Source organism: Silurus aristotelis, assembly GCF_946808225.1.
Source record: "Silurus aristotelis genome assembly, chromosome: 20".
NCBI classification, from domain to species: domain Eukaryota; kingdom Metazoa; phylum Chordata; class Actinopteri; order Siluriformes; family Siluridae; genus Silurus; species Silurus aristotelis.
Window position 1 is genome coordinate 15907860 of NC_139593.1, and position 20913 is coordinate 15928772.

General features: G+C 39.0%; 1 protein-coding gene, 1 long non-coding RNA gene and 1 pseudogene across 3 annotated transcripts in view; 1 reads left to right on the forward strand and 2 right to left on the reverse strand.

Moving 5' to 3' along the window:
* Positions 1-13077, reverse strand: part of rasa3 (RAS p21 protein activator 3) — a 68652-nt gene extending 55575 nt beyond the window's left edge. Inside the window, exon 1 of the mRNA XM_083522314.1 lies at positions 12890-13077. Coding sequence (XP_083378440.1) covers positions 12890-12944 — 55 coding nt within the window. The 5' untranslated portion in view covers positions 12945-13077. The remainder of the gene's footprint in view (positions 1-12889) is intronic.
* On the reverse strand, positions 6748-12051 carry LOC310715832. The gene is made up of 2 exons (XR_014530407.1): positions 11154-12051; positions 6748-10294 (listed from the first exon to the last, which is right to left on the reverse strand). It is a non-coding gene; the product is annotated as an uncharacterized lncRNA (long non-coding RNA).
* A 3286-nt stretch (positions 13078-16363) lies between the features above and the next one.
* Positions 16364-16992, forward strand: LOC310715842 (NADH dehydrogenase [ubiquinone] iron-sulfur protein 4, mitochondrial pseudogene; annotated as a pseudogene). The gene has a single exon. The product of its transcript is annotated as an NADH dehydrogenase [ubiquinone] iron-sulfur protein 4, mitochondrial pseudogene (transcript).
* Positions 16993-20913: the final 3921 nt, after the last annotated feature.

Below are 20913 nucleotides of genomic sequence, written 5' to 3' on the forward strand. Positions count from 1 at the left end.
CTCTTCCAGCTTTCATAAGATGGAGGGAGACCTAAGTGGTGAGTGGAAACTGGCCAAAAGAAATGAAAGCGAAAATTAAAGAAAAACACGCACACAATATGGACAAAAGCATTAGGACACCTGACTTCCACAGCCATATGTGTCATATGTAATTCTTTACCAAACTATTACCACCAAGTTGTAGGTAAACACAAACGTTAGCATGGTAGTTAGCCAGTTAGCATGAACTCTTCCCTTCACTTCGCAAGCAGACCCAAACCTGTTCCACCATGGAGACATGCTTTACATCGGTTGAAGTGGAAGATCTTGAGTGGCCTGCTATAGAGCGCCGACCTCCACCCTATTAAACACCTTTAGGATGAATGTGAACACTGACTGCACCCCAGACCTCCTCACCTCACCTACATCAGTACCTGGTTATATTAACACTCTTGTGGCTGAAGGAAATCTCACAAATCTCCACAAGCACACTCCAAAATCTAGTAGAGCATCTTCCCAGAAGAGTGGAGCTTATTATAACAGCAAATGGGAGTCTTATAAATCTCTTTTAAAATATACCTTTTTAATCGTGCAGGAATTCGTGTGTCACGTTTTTACAAAAGTGCTATTTTTTCCTCTGCATGTGCTCACAGTGACACACAGTAACACACACGTGTGTAGGTGGTAAAATATAATTACAGAAGAGGAAATTGGGGCAGAAGTGAGTGAGGAAAGGAGAGGCAGAGTGTGAGATGCTGTGTGGAAATGTGAATGACAGAGGCAAAAAAAAGAAAGAACAGAGGGGTTAAATGAGAGAGGGAAAGAACGAGAGAGAGAGAGAGAGAGAGAGAGAGAGAGAGAGACAGAGAGAGAGAGAGAGAGAGAGAGAGAGAGAGAGAGAGAGAGAGAGAGAGAGAGAGAGAGAGAGAGAGACAAATGGATAACTTTCATTAGTGGAAAATGAATATGTTTATTTGCTCCAGTGTGCTGCTGGTTTAATGCATAACTGGTTTAATGCATAATTCATACATGATGTGTCCAACATGTTTTGTGTGTAAAGGGTGCAGTGTAAATGTTGATCCAGTAAATTCAAACTCCTACACCAAAGTTTGTTCAGTAGTGCACAAGCCGTATTTTCGCTATTCCCATTTTTTTTTTTTACATTATTCCCATTTTTTTTTATTATATTCATTATTTAGCTCATTATTCCGCAGAGCAACTAATGACCAGTAAAAACACAACATCTGCCTGGTTCACCACCGTGACATCACTGACTGTAAACAAGCAGTACTGCTTTGTATGTTGAGAAAACAACTGGCATGAATGCAGGCATTAGAACCGAAGCAAAATCCAAGACAAAAGACACAATCCTGAGGAGAAGGATGTGAAAAAAAGAGACAAACCAGGAAGAAGAAAGCTTCTAAAATCTGTGATTAGCAAGTGATTATTGAGGCCTGTTTCTCTCATCTGCACAGCTACATGTGCATTACACCACAGCTATTGGGACAGAGAGCGAGAACATGAGCAAGCTGCCGTAACTGTACAAACGACTAGAAGAGCATAAAAGCTGTGTTTGTTGTTCACCCTTTTATCAGTTCTAGTTTTCCTGTAAGCAGGCTCAGGAAATCCCAACGGCAGAAGCGAATGTAGAAGGAGGAGGACAGAACGGACGAGTGAGATGGCAGAGCAGAAGGACAATCTGGAGCTGAGAGGGAGGAAGGGGTGGTGGTGTTGGTGGTGGCATGAGAGCAAACCCAAGAAAGAGAGAGGGAAAGCTAAGGAGAACTGTAACAGGAAATGAGATAGTACGAATGGAATTTCAGGCTGCGGCCAAGATGTAGTTTGGAAGGCACTGAAGGGTGAAGTTAGTGGGTCTAGTATTTTCAAAGAGCACTGATCGTCATGGTTTATTTCAATTAAAATTTAAAATCTATATTGAGTTTGCCTGATGCTGAGTTTCAGCAAAGTCCTCTGAGACTAAAAGTAAAAATTAATGCTATAAATAACAAGTACAGTTTAAAACTGAGAACAGACACTTGACACACATGGACGCTTTGTGCTCTGCTCTGTTGCCTGGGGGCATTTGGGAGGAGGAGGTGCATCCGTCATTAGAACAGCTCTGTCTGTAGGCATCGTCCCCCTGTTGCTCTTTAATCTGCTTCATAATAGCTGCTCTCATCTCTGGCTAAAGACCACAAGGACCATGGAGATTTGTTGTAGTCGTGCGCCGTCAGCTCAGTAGGGCTCTGCAGCAGCTGCCACAGCTTCATTTGCTATTGTTCGCTCGTGAGACGCTGAGGAGAGGAAAATGTGTAAGGCATCCTGTCGGGCTGTTTAATTTTATACGAAGCGATGAGTAGAGGCGCGATGCCCAAATATAGCCATTCAGCTACAGTGGCCTGAATAAGGTCATGGCACAACTGATAAGCGCGGCTGTAACTGGGGTAAAACTTATAAACGTCTTTGACTACAACTGAAAAACACAACTCACAAAGTCCATCCAAAACATCTGCTGACAAATTGTTAACAAGAGCGTGCTATTAAAACACACACACACACACACACACACACACACACACACACACACACACACACACACACACACACACACACACACACACACACACACACACACACACACATACAGAAACCCACACTGCAGAAGTAATCCACAAATTTTACAATAATAATAATAATAATTTCTTATATCGGCAAAATCACATTGTGTTCATAACGCGGTCCTCTCAGAGCGTTAAACTCGCAGGCCTATGTGCTAAACACCTAAATTCATCAACTTAAATGATCAAAAACAGGAAGTGGGTTTCGCGTTTCGGATGGCATTTCTTTACACAGCTGAGACAGTGAAACCCAATGACTGGCTTCTGGCCTGACAGGAGAGGTTATATTCTCTACTAGCAAGCAGCCTGAATGTCTGCAGAAATAGATACAGAAGCTAGGGAGAGAGAGAGAGAGAGAGAGAGAGAGAGAGAGAGAGAGAGAGAGAGAGAGAGAGAGAGAGAGAGAGAGAGAGAGGAGAGAGAGAGCAAACACTGTCCAGACATGCCGTCCATTCATAAAATACCATGCTGCACTTGCATTGAACAACACCAGGCAGGTCTCCAGGTCTGAGAGGCTTTGGCTTCCCTATGAAGGAGATCCTTCTCAAAGTTTTGAGATATTGCATCAAAACATCAACACTTTTTCAACACTACAACACGGCAAAACGATTTTCAGGTGATCATTTCAGCTAAATAATACCACACTTACAGTGTACTCACACTAATAGGCCTCAAAGGTTTAGCAAAAATGCTAGCACTTCATATATATGTCTTTTCTTATAGACTTGATAGCACAGTTAGAGTTAGAGTTCAACAGCGAAATGTAAAGTTTAAAAACGCAGAGATTTGATAACGTCCAGTGGATGAAATAACAAGCTGTAATTTGGATTTGCTACGTGAAAAGAGCGTGTGTTTAGAAAATGGAGCGAATAACAGCAGGTGTAAATCATAAACCGGAACAATTCGCTTTGTACTGGGAAAAATTGACCAAATATGCAACATCTCATAGACCTGAAAGATCATAGAAAAAGATCACTCCCTAGATATACTTCATTTTCTCTCTTCTGGTTTTATCGATAAAATTCACGCTAATAAGCATATATACATTAAACAATAATGTAATGTTTATATATGGGCATGTACGATAAATACACGTGCGGGTAGAGATGAAGATGTACTGGTTCAGGTATACAAGGTCTGACATACATCTGATGAAAACGCAATGTTCTTGATACCCACAGTGACTTCAGATTGTACCTGTGTTGGTAAAACAGCTTGTGTGTTGAGGTGAGACGTAAAAGTGAGAGATTTCATTTAGTCAGTCTGAGGCATTCAGTGCATTTAATTAAATGTCATTTTATTCCAGCATAGATGCAGGTGTTAATCGTGTATTTGTTATGCCCCTATAATGCTTGAATATTTATCTTCATGCACAAATATAAATGTTCTTATTTAAGTTCATTATGCACATATTTACTTAGTGATCGCATGTTTGAAATAACATCTGATGTAAATGTATGGATGCCTGTGAACAGATGATACATGGGAAACAATCTTTCTGATTCCTTTCCCTTTATGCAGTGATTCAACAGCCACCCCCTGAGCTTTTGGGGAACTCTGTAGGCCAGCTGCCAGGAAACCCATGTAGAAACTGAGATCACTTCCTTCCTGTTGAATAAATTAGACTCTGCCCCTAAAATGTAAAAAATACTTAGAACTCTAGGACCAAGTGGATTTAGTGTACAAGTGTAGATTTGCATGTGAGATGTTGTACTTATAGCAGATGACTGCCTCTAAAATTATAAACCTCAAAACTGTTTTTGTTGCTGGTGAAGTCGACAGGCCGGTCGTTCTGGCCCTCCAAAAAAAGACATTTCCATTTCAGCTCGAGGACACAAATAGCTCGTCCAAAGCACAGAATTCTGTCACTCTGCCATGTACACTTTCGCTTATCTGACTGCAAGCTGCAGGTAAAATCTCACCCACTTTTGTTTCGACGACACAATGCTGTACAGTCATTTCAGACTTTTTCGCTCAGTAATTTCTAATTTCTTGGTCTGAAAATGTCACTGTTCATTGCGCAATCGATGTAATGAGCATACGTTCTACAAGGAAAACCCTTTACGGAACCTTTGTTTTTTTTGCCTGAGTGAAGATGACATTAGCGGTCACGTGTGAAAGCAGCTCTTCCCGGTAATTCAACAAGCCCTCAAGACTTTTGGACAAACTCTGCTGGAAAGTATCCAGGAAGATCATGTGGAAACTGTGAACACTTCCTCTTCTTGCCTTGTCTATCCCCCCTGAAGTACAAACAGGGGAGTTTATTCTCATGTTCTGCAGTTCAACCCCTGACTAGGCACTGTGCCTGACTCCCTGCTGTCTATTAAAACTCGTCTTTCACACCCACACTCAGCTCTCGTTCACTATGACTTAAGCCTTCATATTTAATCATGTTGTTTTATCTGTAATATCCTGGTCAGGGTCATATACACACAGGGAAGGACCCCAATCTGACTGGGGTCAAGGGTCAGCCTTACTTGGCCCTGTCAATAAAAGTCTATCAGGCTTAAAAATGGTCTTCTATTAAAATATTCATGTATAACACTAAGGGTTTTTTTTTTTAATGAAAACTGGTAAAGTACATTAAAAGACGAACTTAACAACGATAAATCGGTGAAGTACAGAACAGGAGTGTTTTTCTAAACATACTGTCAGAGTTACGAAGAAAAGTTTTGGATCTGTTAAGGATTTCTCTTTTGATATTGATTTATTTATATATATATATATATATATATATATATATATATATATATATATATATATATATATATATATATAAATAAATATTGATAAAATATAATACATCCTAAAGATTAATAGTATATACAAATATATCAAGCAAAAGAATATATAGAAACCCCAAAAAAGCAAAAAAACCCAAACACTCGTGTGCCCAAAATAGAAACAGAAATTACTTCAGGAGCTCGTCTGTTGGATCGGACCACATGGTCCAGCCTTCACTCCCCACATGACCCTGTCGCCGGTTCACCACTGTTCCTTCCTTCGAGCACGTTTGATAGATTCTGACCACTGCAGACTGAGAACATCCCACAAGAGCTGTAGTTTTGGAGATGCTCCGACCCAGTCGTCTAGACATCACAGTTTGGCCCTCATCAAACTCGCTTAAATTATTATGCTCGCCCATTTTTCCTTCAACTTTGAGGACAAAATGTTCACTTACGGCCTAATATATCCCACAAACTAACAGGTGCCATGATGAAGAGATAATCAGTGTTATTCACCTGTCATACAGTTATGCCTGATCACGCTCTCTCTCTCTCTCTCTCTCTCTCTCTCTCTCTCTCTCTCTCTCTCTATATATATATATATATTCTGATGGTTCGACTTGAGATTTTTTTTTATCTTTCGATGACAATAGCGATACAAAAATATTGTACAAATATATTTATTTCATGGCAATTTCATTTTTGTGCAATACGCTGCCTTGTGAGATGCCTTACTTTAGCCAGCGGTCCACAAAGCCCAGTTGTCTCAGTGTTAGAGCAGCATAGATTTACTGTCCTCTGAAAATAACTCAAAATACAGCCACTATTGTGTAAATAGCTGGCAACAAACGTGAGTACACCCTAAGTGAACGTGTCAAAACTGTGTCCAAAGTGTCAATATTTCGTGTAAACACCATTGTTATTCAGCACTGCCTTAATCCTCCTGGGCATGGATTTCACCAGAGCTGCACAGGTTGTTGCTGGGATCTCCATAATGACACCACGGAGCTGCTGGATGTCTGGAGACATACTTGGCCATTCCTTTCTCTTCAGAAGAGGCTCCTTCTGGGACGACAGAGCACTGACTAGCGAACCTTCCGCTTTTGCAACCTAAAGCAATGCTGCAGCAGTCATGCGTCTGTTTTTTTTTGCACCTGACGCACATCACAAGGACTTCTTTGATCGACCCTTGCGAGGTCTGGAACCCGTCTTGGAAAACCTCTGTATGACCCTGGCGACCGTACTGTAACTCAGTTTCAGGTTGTTACTGATCTTCTGATAGCCTGGTCATCTTTGTGGAGAGCAACAATTCTAAATCAATTTAAATCCTCAGAGACTCTTTACCATGAGGTTCCATGTTAAACATCCAGTGGTCAGTATGAGAGAATCGTACTCAAAGCACCAAATTTTAACTGCTCTAATACAAGATTAAATTGTATTTAATCTTGTATTATTTACCCAAATTTGTATGGTCCTGTCAAGCAGACAAAAACATGAACATGATGAATAGGACATGTGGCTTGCATTACAGATGTTATCACTTAGGGTGTACTCACTTTTGTTGGGTAGGGTGTATGTTGAGTTATTTTCAGATGACAGTAAATCTGTACTCATATACAGCTGCACGTTGACTACTCTAAAATATTTCTATAGTATTGTCCCTTGAGAATATCCACTAAAATGGTTGCTGAAATGTGAGGGGTGTACTCACTTTTGTGAGATACTGTATAAATATATCCTTCAGTTTCAACTTTTTTTTCTAACGTTCACCTATTTCAATTTCCTCATCTCAAATTCAGGCATTTTTTGAAACTAAGCTAACTAATGATATGATATAGAGCTCTGCTAGGTCAGAGAGACTGTAGGGCTCTTGTATAATGGGCTCTGTAGGATTATGAAAACAACTCGCAATGAACTTCATTTTGTCTTTTTTGGGAAAAGACTGAGGAACCTTTATTTACGCCTAAGTGAAGATGACATCGGTATTAGAAGTCACGTGTGAAGCAGCTCTCCTCGCCTCTTTCTCATTGATTTAACAAGCTCTCAAGGCTTTTGGACAAACTCTGCTGGCCAGTATCCAGGAGGACCATGTGGAAACTGGGAACACTTCCTCTTCTTGCCTTGTTTCTCCCCCTAAAGTAGGAACAGGGGAGTTGATTCTCACGTTCTGCAATTCAACCCCTGACTAAGCACTGTGCCTGACTCCCTGCTGTCTCTCCGCCTGAAGTCTCTTACACGAAACTGCTCCATCTATTAGAACTTGCTTTTTCACACCCACACATCTCATAGCTCAGTTTCACTCTGTTTTTCGACAAAAGACATTAAGCTAAAGTTTTGAGGACTGACTCAAAAAAACAACAACCACAAAACACAGGAAATGGCATTACAAAGTCAATCACTTGTTCCATCTGGTTCATGTTAGTCAAAGTCAAACACGGGAACACTGCAAACAAGGGGCTGCGAGACGCTTTGTAGTTCCTTCGGCCTATCAGGAAGTGATCTGGAGCGCTTTCCTGTTTCCTCTCTTCACCCCTAACAGGAGCTCCCGACCCCAAGCTTCCTTCAGACAAATGTTCTCTGAGGATGTCGGGCTGAGAACTCTGTATACGTAGCAAAACAATCAGACACCGTCCTCTTCCTGATAATGGCATTCAGTGATATCAGTGAATCAGTGAATTCTGCACATGAACAGCACATAGTAATGGGATGGATGGGGTGTTGGATCTTTGATGATCGCAAATGTCAAGCTATTTTATGAGTTGCTCAGTAGCTCCTAGTTTTTTAAACACAAATGACTGTATAAGACTGTAGAAGGACATCACTCATATTCTTACATTCCAGTGCTCATGTTAGTTCTCACTCTCCAGTGTTCTGTATTGCCTAAAGATTTATAATCACACTCTTGATATCACTCAAATAAGGGTGGGTTCCCGTTTTGAGTCTGGTTCCTCTCAAGGTTTCTTCCTCATAACATCTAAGGGAGTTTTTACTTGCCATAGTCACCATCACGTTCACCTTAACTCTTAAATTCTGTAAAGCTGCTTTGAGACAATGTCCATTGTGAAAAGCGCTATAGAAATAAACTTGACTAGACTTGACTAATGGTAGACTTTGGAATATAATCATTAGGGCTGCAAAGGGGAGGAAAATTTCTGGAAACTTTTTGGAGGAAACTTTCTATAGGAACGTCATCTGTGGAATTTTTGAACTATTCCAAGTTGGAAACTTACTAGGAATTTATGGGAATTAAATAAAAATGTGGGGGAAATTTATATAAACTGTATCATATAAAAACATAAATATAAACATTGTGTTTGGTCATAAATGATGACATTTTTGACATTTGATTTAATTGTAAGTAGAACTTTAATTCTTTCATTGAGAAACATAAAACCAAAGCATTTTCTCACAAGCTTCTTACGCATCTGTTTTCTGCATTTTTCCTCTTAATCCTTTCAGGTCTCAATGGCTTCTTTCCGGACCTCATCAACATCCTCCATATCCGCTTCCTCGACATCTGACTTGTCTTCATCTTCGGTGTCCCCGTCCAGCCTGGGCTCAGCCGAGGCTCCAGGTCAAAGGCTCAAAGTGCCGTAGGTTTGCCTGGGCGGCCACCAATTTTTCAACTCTTACATTTGTGAGCCTGTTGTGCACCTTTGTGTGTGTGTTCCCAAACAGTGACCAGTTGTGCTCAGAGGCGGCTGTTGGTAGGCTTTGAAGGATGACAGAGGATATAGTTGCCTCAGTTCCACAAAGTCCTTTCCACCAGGTTGATGCAGCTTTGTGCCTTCATCAAGATGGTGAGATATGGCAGTAATGATGCTGATGATCTTCTCAACAGAGAGTATGCTTTTCTCAAACTTTGGGTCTAGCATGTATGCTGCTGTGTGTATTGGCTTTATGCAGAACTCTTGCCGCTTCTCTATCAATTGGACCACCGCAGTTTTCCGACGCTTGCAGCAACAGGGAAGTGGGCGGGACAGTTTGTATTTCTTTTTTGAGGTCGGCAAACAGGCATTTGACATCTGAAACATGGTTTTTTCACCTTCTATCTTGGCAATAGCTGTTGCTAATAGCTATTGGTCTGAGGATTTTTAGGCTGATAGTCACTCTTTCCCAGAACACATCATCCAACAGGATTCCCTAGAAGTCTTTTAATGGCTGCAGTCTGGGATGTTGCCATCTCTTGCGAAGACTCCTTCCCCTATCGCATACACGATGACAACCCCACCCCTTCGAGTGATGCTGAGCAGCTTCAGCATGGTCTTCTTGTTTTTGTCTTTCTGCTCAGAGAGGATGATTGCTGATGCTACGTGTTTGCCCTCCGTGGTGCCTACTACTTGCTTTGCTGTCTTGTACAGTGTGTTCATTGCATTCAGTGCCATGATGTCCTTAAGGAGAAGATTAAGAGCATATGAGCAGCACAGCCAATTATGTTTATATGAGGATAGGTCTCCTCTATGTGTGCCTAAGCAACTTATATATTTGCAGATTTGTCAGTTGCGAGTGCAAAAACATTCTCAGGTCCAAGGTCACAGATGACTGCTTTCGGTTCATCAGCAATGTAGTGGTCTGTGTGTCTGTGCTCTTATAGAATACTGGTTTTGGTGTGGTGATGAATTAGTTGATAACTCCTTGTCCCTGGATATTTGACCAGCCATCAAAAACGACTAAAATGTAGTCTGCGTTGTCATTGGTTTGCTTGACCTTTGCTTGCACTCTGTGGGACCATCCAGCAAACACTGCTCGAGCAAAACATTCATCATCATTTCTCCGGCTACGTTCATCCACTGATTTCAAAAATCCTGATTTCAGAATGACTAGGAAATGACCAGAAGGATTCTGCCTGCGGTTGCTTGTTTTGAGCCCTGGGAAAACTTTGGGCACTTGGCTATATGCTGCTGCATCTTTTCTTCCACATTGGCTGATGTGAAATGTATCCACAAATGAGATGGCGTGTGTGGCATTGTTCTGTAGAATGAGATTAGAAATCTTGTAAAAACACATATGCAATGCACAGATATATAAATCATTTTGGAATGGTAGACAAATTTTACAATTGATGCAAATGAATAGAAATAGGCTGGATGGATGAATACTCCTCGATGAGCAGGCTTGCTAAAACTAACCATAACCTAGTATAAACAATACCGGTCCAAAGTTGGGACACATTAACATTTTTAAAAACTTGTATGCTTCTCATTCAAGCCTGCATTAATTTGAAAAAATGCACTGCAATAATTATTTTGAAATATTATTACAATTCAAAATGTAACTTTTTATTAATAGAAGAATCCTGAAAAATGTTCTAAAGAAATATCAAGCAGCACAACGGTTTCCAAAAGTGATGAGAAATCAGGTTATATATATTAAATATATATATATATCTATAAATTAGATTTAGAAGGACCGTGTCTCACTGAAGAATGGCATTATGGATGATGAAAATTCAGGTTTGCATCACAGAAATTCATTATATTTTAAAGTAGGTTCAAATAGAAAACCACTGTAATAATAATAGTTCACAATATTACTGTTTTGTTCTGCATTGTGATCAAATAAACACAGGCTTGATGATCATAAGAGACGTCTTTTAAAAAGATTAAAAAATAGTAATGTAAATCTGTATGATAACAGAAAACTGGCCAGCAGAAAGAAGAAGAAAGAACATCCCAGCTTGAGATAGGCATCCTTATAAATTGTCAATGAAATAGTGCCAGCTTACACTTAGAATATGTGCTTTACTGGCTGGCTAGATATTGTATAAACACATTTTGGTATTTGTTAGTTAAACTTAAATATCATAGATAAAATGAATATCAACACTTACTTGAATTGATGAATTGATCTGACTCAAATGCAGAACTCTGGTCCCTGTGGTTGTCACAGTCTGGAAGAAGTGGGGGGGGGGGGGGTTTCCCCACCGGGTGACTATGGCGGGTTGTTTTTTAGGTTTTTTTAGAGGTTGTTTAGGGTTTTTTTTCTCACCTAAATGTCAGTTTAGTCAGTGTATTTGTTTTTACAATGGTATAACTGTCTTGCACATTAGCTTACACAAGGTCGTTTTTAACATAAATTTATGCTTTACGTTTTTGTGACATGGACAATAAGGCAAAATGACTAATAACATGCAAACTGTTCATGCAAACTGTGAACAGAAACCCTGACAGGCACTTTGCAGGTGACTGATAGTATTAAAACACACACACCAAGTGAACTAAGTAAGGTTTCCCTTGCAAAGGGTGTGCCTCACACATATGCAATAACCCAAAACCCTCACAAACTGCATTTTACTTATAGACGATAGCCACTTCCTGCAACGCGAACGCGTTTTACACAACCACCAATTTTGCAAAACAGTTCCAATCTACCAAACTTGGGCCTTATTACCCACGCACATCAGTACATTCATGATAGTGTGTTATTCTGCTGTTTATTTAATTATCAGAGGCATGACATGTTCCGATCAATCACAGGGCTGTTCATGACATCACAAAAAAAAAAAAAAGTTAGTGTAAATAAATATATGCACAAAATGCATTTGGGTGTTGCATCGAAAAAGATTTCAGTCGTTCATGTTGATGCTGATTTTATAAACAAAGAACAAGCACTTGGATTACTAGTGTGTGCTGCTGTGGTGAAGAAAAAAAAAGGCGTACATCCAATCTTGTTGGTGGTTAGTGCTCAGTGCCTTGCATGAGCTCGGTGCAGAGGTTGTATACAGTACACAGACACTATATATATATATATATATATATATATATATATATATATATATATATATATATATATATATATGCATACATACATTTAGTAAGCATACTGCATTACATAACAGTAATGACACTATATATATATATATATATATATATATATATATATATATATATATATATATATATATATATATATATATATATATATATATATATGCAACGATTCGCTTTGGGGGCACAGTCGAGGTATTCAGGGGGGAAAAGGCATGCACGCGCAAATGCATTGTGGTGACAATAAGATATATGCGGGCTGAGTGTTGCAAGCGAAACGAAGCAAAAATTCATGTTTAATTCAGGTTTCCATTGTTGGAAGTAGAATGGTGCATTGGAGAAGCGTCGGTGAAGCGGTGCAGGTACCGAAACATTTCGTTTTCCTTTTTCTCCCAATGCATTTTGAAATAAACACAGAGCGCGTGAGCTCGAGCGTGCCATCTGGACGTCTTGTTGCATATAAACCAGTGCACGCGCGCGCGCACACACACACACAGACACACAGACACACAGACACGGGCTGTACTGTATATGAGATCGCGGTGTGCTGCAAAGAAGAAACGTTTGAAAGCGAAAAGCGATGCTTTTTATACTAGTTATAATGTTGCACGCTACGCACACACAAATAGACACACACACACACACACACACACACACACACACACACACACACAGAGCGACACTGGACATCCGCCGCGTGTGTTTTGCATTAAAAGTGGTGCGCTCGAGCGAGCCTTCTTGACCCAAACCCGTTTAGATAACAAACATTTAATAATTAAAAAAAAAAGGTCCCTCTTACCTATTTTTATTTTGACACTCTGAAACACTTTAAGTCCTTCCTCCTCGACCGCCATGCTCGCGCTTTTTCTCCTGCTGATCACCTTTGGAGACGTTCCTTCACGGACCCGGGATCTCCAGCAGCCGCGCAGAGCACCACCAGCTCCACTGTCCTGAGTTGCTGCTCAGCCAGGAACCGCCCTCCACTAGGAGGCGGGACTGACCATAGCAACCTCCCATTCTGCTTGGATGGAGGTGAGTGACGTCACGATGTGGGCGGGTCTATTCATACAAAGCGGTTATAAACTCCCAAAGCAGGGAACTGAGGGTTAGAATGTATCACAGTGTTCATTCATTTATCATTTCATTTCATTCATCTTTTTTTTATTATAGGTTTAAGTCAGTGTTATAGATTGGAACTGAGCCTCTGACACACACACACACACACACACACACACACACACACACACACACACACACACACACACACATTCATTCACACCAAATACAAATTTGTCTCATGCTGCATTCTAGTAAATAATGCATCATTAATAACTGACCATAATTATATTCGCTGCTTCATATCTATAAGTACTGCATTTTCAGAACTGTCAGTCATCACATTATCTGTATCTGTTACACACACACACTATGGCTGCTGTATATTATACAAAGTTTTATATTAAACTCTTTATCATACCTGATGCACAATACTGTCGCCTGCACTACCATGCACTCTCACACTTTATGTACATTACTGATCTGTCATATAACCTGTATCCCTATTTAATACTCACACTGTCTATACTGTCTCACATTGTCTGTATTGTCTTGTATAGTCTGTTTTTGTCTTGTCTTGTCTGTTTTGTCTGGTATAGTCTGCTATAGTTTTTATTTTTGTCTGCACTTTGAGAATCACAAACAGCTGGAACCAAATTCCTTGTGTGTGTCAACACACTTGGGCAATAAACCTAATTCTGATTCTGATTCTGATGTTTTGGCGATGTGTCCCACCACACTTCTTGTTCGGAACAAGGGATGATTATTATTTATTTTATTATTCTTAGTTAATTTTTTTTTATTATTTAAGTTTAAAACATACATATTAACGCTAGGGGTATAATGATTTGGAAATTGCTAAAATATCAAGCATATGACACAGTGACATAGACTTAATGGCTTTGGTGTTGCTGGAGGTGGTAAGAATGATCAGGTAGGATTCCAAACAAAACACTTTTTGCGTCTTTTTAGCACCACATACATATATACAGCATTTATAACCCCAATTCCAAAAAAAAAAAAGTTGGGACACTGGGTTCAATGTAAATAAAACCAGAATGCAATGATTTGCAAATGTCATAAACGTATATTTAATTCACAATAGATCATAGAAAACATATCAAATGTTTAAACTGAAAATAAATACCATTTTAAGGAGAGAAAAAAAGGTCTTTTGATGGCTGCAACACGTTTCAAAACAGTTGTGACCTGGCAACAAAAGTTTGGTAAAAGTAAGTGTTATTAAGGTTAAACAGTTGGTGAATGATTTTGCAATTAATGAGGTAAATCGACAACATATCAGTAAGATGATTGGGTATAAATAGTGTATCTGAGAGGCAAAGTCTCTCAGAAGTAAAGATGGGCAGAGCTTCAACAATCTGTTTGAGACTGTGTCTACAAATTTTGGAACAATTTCAGAATTTTGTTTCTAAACATAAAATTGCAAAACAGTCGAATATCGCTTTATTTACAATACATAATATTATCAAAAGGTTTTAAAGAATCTGGAAAAAACTTGACAAGGGCGAAAATCAATATTGGATTTTCATGATCTTTGGGCCCTGAGACAGCACTATGTAACCGGTAATGGTATCAATATGTAGGATACACGGTTATGGACCAGATCACTAGGTTCGCTAGGGAGGGCAAGGAATAGTGAATGCACCTCAATAATCAGACAGACCAGGAAAATGACTTTTACCAAGATGGTCTTGTTTACTTATAAGGGAAACGGTTTAAATGGACATACATGCGAAACATAAAACAATGAAATAAAATGGTAATGACACAATAAAACAATATAATGCAAATAAATAGTTTTCCCCTTCTTTCTTTTAGAGAAACTTTAAATTCGTTGAGCTCCTCTGTAGTTGTTTTATCTAATTATATTATCTTTTGTTTCTATTTGTATTATACTTAATTTATATTTATTATTAATTTGTATTTAATTTAATTCAACGTGCTTTATAAATTCTAATTTTGGAGCTTTGTTTCCTATAAAGTTATTCAATTCCTTAACCCACAAAGAAATGTACAATTTCAGATACTCAAAAACATTACATCAAGGAAAATAAATATATACATGAAAAATAATTCAAAACTGGTCAGAAGGTAACTTAAGTGAATAGGTCTCAGCCTATGGAACAAATGTATATGTGTTTAGAGAAAATAGTCAAAATCAAAATAAAATAAAAATAATCAAAATAAATGTAAAAGTCTTGGAATGATGGGTGCAATTGCTTGAGGTGCAAGTGTTCAATGGTGCAACATTCAGTTCTGTGCAATGAAGTAATTAGTGGAAAATATCGACACAGCTGGATGAATTCCACTTGTTAGAGCAGATAAGGCACGGATCACTTGATGAATCAAGACTTCTCTTCTCTTTCGTCTCTCTTTTTAGGGCTCTCAAACTGGGAGGCTCGCCATCTCAGGAACACAGCTTTTCTAGCTCTCAAAAAAAACCCTGACCTGTTCATACGAACAGCGCCATGAACATCGTAGACAATTAATGTCTTTCAAACTCAACATGTCACAAATACATCAACTAAACTAGGTGAAAAACACCATTTTAACTCAACACATATGAACAATCATTTACACAAATGATAATCCATTGAAAGGCATTGAAGCTCTTCAGAAATGCAATGCACACAGCCACACTACATCACACATTCCAAACAGACAAATTGTTGTATGCCAACCATAAATGAATATAAACTCACAAAAACACTTTTAAACATGAATAAACTTAATCACTACATTTCAGAGAACTAAACATTATTTTGAAACTCACCGAATCCGGGGGGTTTCAACACAATTAATCAATCACACCGGGTGCTACTGGATCCACAATCCACAATCAGCTATCATCAATCATCGAACTAAAATAACCCAAATAAGTTTTATGCAAGAGTTATAAAATTATGCATCATTATTTATGCATATTAAACAAGGATTATTGTTTTATTTGCCTTTTAATCCTCTTTGAAAACCCTCGCGATCTGCGAAGCGCGTGCTCTCTGTGACGTCATGGACAGCGCCCGTCATAATAAGGTGAAAATATAATTATTGCAAATTATATGTTTTTCTTCTCATCAGCTCAATTCTGACCTGTGTTACACCCTCCCCTCTTAAGTCTATGCAAGTCCCTTTGCATGGATGTAACCTAAGGTTTTAGGGTTTGGAGTGTCTAATTGATCTGAGTTGTTCTGAGTTGTTTCCCGAGCCGTCAACATGGCGTCCTCAATGTCACTCTTGTCTGGCTTGGGCCGAATTTGTTTTCGCCATTCAATTGCAAAAACACCATTAAGGTCAGTTAGCACATCAGGATGTCTGGCGCAGAAACAAGGCCAAGAGTCGCAGCTCATCACAGTGGATGAGAAACTGGACATCACGTCGATAACCGGTGTTCCAGAGGAGCACATCAAGACTCGGAAAGTGCGCATTTTTGTGCCCACTCGCAATGCCATGCAGTCAGGTGTCCAGAACACCAAGAAGTGGAAGATGGATTTTGATACTCGCGAGCGATGGGAGAATCCTCTGATGGGCTGGTCCTCTACGGCTGACCCTTTGTCCAACATGGTCCTTACCTTCAGCACTAAGGAGGAAGCTATTGCTTTCGCCGAGAAGAACGGATGGAGTTATGATATAACAGAGAAGAAAACCCCCAAACCGAGAGTCAAGTCATACGGCGCGAACTTCTCCTGGGACAAAAGGACTCGGAGATCCGCCAAATAGACGATCGGTCAGATTGTTTGGATCGGCCCCTGATCTCTGTGTTTCTATTGTAAAATGTACATTTGATGAAAAATCTAATAAAGCATCCTGTAGTAATTAAAAAAAAAACTGGATCCACCAATCCACCAATCATCAATCATCGAACTAAAATAACCCAAATAAGTTTTATGCAAGAGTTATAAAATTATGCATCATTATTTATGCATATTAAACAAGGATTATTGTTTTATTTGCCTTTTAATCCTCTTTGAAAACCCTCGCGATCTGCGAAGCGCGTGCTCTCCGTGACGTCATGGACAGCGCCCGTCATAATAATAGCGGTTTTTATTTATTTATTTATTTATTTATTTATTTATTTTTTAACTATTTATTTTAACTTATTCAAAACATTATATTACTTTTGTTAGTGTTTTAGGTGAAAATATAATTATTGCAAATTATATGTTTTTCTTCTCATCAGCTCAATTCTGACCTGTGTTACAACTACATTTAAAACAGTCATGATTCTGTAATGAAAACCACTGCATGGGCTGCAATCACATCCAGAAATCATTGTTTGTGAACACAGTTCATTTACAAATCTAGGTTAAATCTGGGCCAAAACTCTTTAAAAATGTACTGAGGCAAATTGGAAAACTGTACTTTGTTCAGATGGATCAACATTTTAATTTCTTTTTGCAAACCATGGACACCACATCCTCTGTACTAAAGAGAAACTGGACATCACGTCGATAACCGGTGTTCCAGAGGAGCACATCAAGACTCGGAAAGTGCGCATTTTTGTGCCCACTCGCAATGCCATGCAGTCAGGTGTCCAGAACACCAAGAAGTGGAAGATGGATTTTGATACTCGCGAGCGATGGGAGAATCCTCTGATGGGCTGGTCCTCTACGGCTGACCCTTTGTCCAACATGGTCCTTACCTTCAGCACTAAGGACTAAAGACTGTCTGGCTTGTTATCAGCACTCAAAAAGCCACATCCCTGAAGGTATGGGAGGGCATTGATCCCTGTGTAATGGGTACCTTGCACATTTGGAAAGGCTCCATCGATGCTGAACAGTTTAAACAGGTTTTACAGCTACAAAATACTTATTCAGGGAAGGAGTTGCACAATATCACATTAACGATAGCATGACTTTGTAGTAGAAGAAGTCCAGGTGCTGAACTGGTCTGTCTGCAGTCTAGATCTTTCACCATTTCAAAATATTTGATGCATCATGAAATGAAAAATACAACAAAGGACACCCAGAACTGTTGAGCAGTTAGAATCCTGTATCAGACACATATGGGACAACATTCCTTTACCAAAACATTAGCAGCTGGTCTCCTCAGTTCCCAGATGTATACAGATAGAATACGAGATGCTACACAGTGGTAAATATGACCCTGTCCTAACTTTTTTGAGACCCGTTACAGCCAACAAATTACCTTATTTTTTCCCTAAAATTGCATTTATTCTCAGTTCAATCATTTGTTATGTTTTCTATGTTCTACTGTGAATAAAATATGGGTTTATGAGATTTGCAAATCATTGCATTCTTTTTTTTTTTTTTTTTTTTTTTTTACATATTATTCTTATTTTATATACTTTGTCCCAACTTTTTTGAAATTGGGGTTGTACCTTAATGAACAAATTACTAATAATTCACATATTTAATGAAAAGGTTTATTTAAAAAAGATTTCTTAAAGGATTCATCAAACCATTGTTACATGTACTCTATAGGATGCTAGTATTCTGACCTGTGCTTGTATGGGCTGCATGATTTATAGTTAATTCAACAATTTATTAAGTTCATATGCTTGCTTACACTCCATCTAGTAGACAAAGGGTTTCTAAATTTGTCCCTCCGAGAGACCCATTAAAGATTACTATCTGATAAGAAGGAGTTTTAGGTAAAATGTCTAGAAATCTTGAGGTCCCCCATAGTTTCCTGCCCAAAGGCTACAACAAAGTAGCCAAATTGTGAAAATGTCTACAAAGTCAATTTTCATTCCTTGCTTAATTCCAACACTACAAAATGTGGAAATATTAAAAATAAAAATAAACAAACTTGAGTATTGACTGACATGACTAATATAAAAATCATATAGATCAGATTTTCATATTAGTCATATCAGTCAATATGTTGGAAGCCGAATCTCTGCCGTAGTCTTGAGTCTCTTGCACACTTGAACAGGTTTTATTTAAGGATTCTTTGGCAAAGTACATCTTGCACTCAAGCCTAATGATTGTTTTAGTCCCTGCTGATGAACAGCTTCCCCTTGGCATGACGCTAGCACCACCATGCTTCACTGTGTGAATGCTGTTCTATGGGTTTTTTCTGCCAAGTATAATGCCAAAATGTTAAATATTTGAGTTCGGTGGCTCACCGGACTGCGGAAGTCTTTTTTCACAAGTCTTTTACATGCCTTCTGGCTTTCTGTTCCAAAGACCAGCTTTGTGGAGTGTCCTGGAAGTGCTTCTCATCTGATGGACTTTTGGTTCATGTCATGAAAAACAACTATTTCAACATTTCCTGCAAAACTGTCACAAAGAATTATGAAAAAAAGGTGCCTTTCTGTCAATTGTCTTGAGTTTCATAGCCAGATTAGCAGTAGTTTATATTAGAGTTTCTAAAACCGGGTCATTTCAGTGCAGCTGGTAGTGTTGACAGTTGACCTATTTGCGGCTATTATCCACAGCAGCAAGGATTAACACTTGACTTTTTTTTTAAATAGCGCCAAAGCTAATTTACTGTTGCAGAATTGGCAGTCAACATGACTGTGCTCCAACTGTGAGGAGATAACTGTCTTTAGAATAAAAAAAAAAAATGCCTGATATATAGGAAACTTAATCATGTTCATATGCTACAGATTCTTGGTCTGGGTGACTGTACTGTCATTAAACACACCCTCAAAGGAAGCCACCTGCAAATTCAGAGGAAGGCTTTTAAAGTAGATGCTGAGGAGAATGAATCATGACTATGAGGGCTGTTGGTCCATGTTGATATTTTAGTCAAAGCGGGAGTGGATCCACCCCTGTGGTAGACCAACATGGGCGTGTTACTGTACAGGACCATTTTTTTTACTTCTTACTACAGAAAGTGTGTATCTGCTGAACATTTGCAAGCTTAAAACTCTTCTAGTACTTGCGTCTTGGTGGTGTGTACAGGTTACGGGGGGGGGGGGGGTTTGAGGATTGCTAGATTAAAAGTAAAACATAACATTCAATAAAGGAGTAGAATATTATATCAACAACAAAAGGCTAAAGAAGGAATATTTTTGAAATAATTTTTTGTGAGTAGATGCAAAATAATTTATGATTCGCATGTGATCATAAATCACCAGGATTTCATACATTACAGCAAATGGAGTAACTGATAAATACGGTGCTATTGGGAATTCGTCTCTACCTGAAAGTAAGCAATGTGGTGAAGCTTTTTATCTGTCCAGTTTCTCACCCTCTCATCATTACACTACCTTCAACATTCATGCTAATACTACCATCATAACACTGGGTTTGTATACTGTAGATCACTATCTCTCTGAACTGCAGGAAAATGAAAACAGAAGCCCTTGAACTTTCAGCCGTTATCCCTTATGTTTATGCTTGAACTTACCAACACAGAAATAACTTTAATGCAGAATCAACCAACAAATTAGCACCAGAATTACTAAGCACATTACACATATTTTACAATACACAAGTATTCAATGATTTCATGGGAAGGATTTAGTCAAACCCGTGCCTATAGGGATTTAAATCAGCATGTCCAAGATATGATTCATGTGTGATTTGCATTTGGGTTTTTCTCTCAACTGTCCCCTTATACCACACTGAGGACCACACCCCTGCCAAAACCCGCTTTATAACTGATAGAAATTACTCTGCGGTATCATGTTAGTGTACATGGGTGTGGGTGTGGGTGTGTGTGTGTGTAGGGGGGTGTGAGTGTGTGTGCCAGAGGGCACTCCTCACCTGTTAAAAACAAAAGTACAGATGTTGACTGACTAATGGTGTGAAAACCCTGCTGTTTTCATTCAGCCAA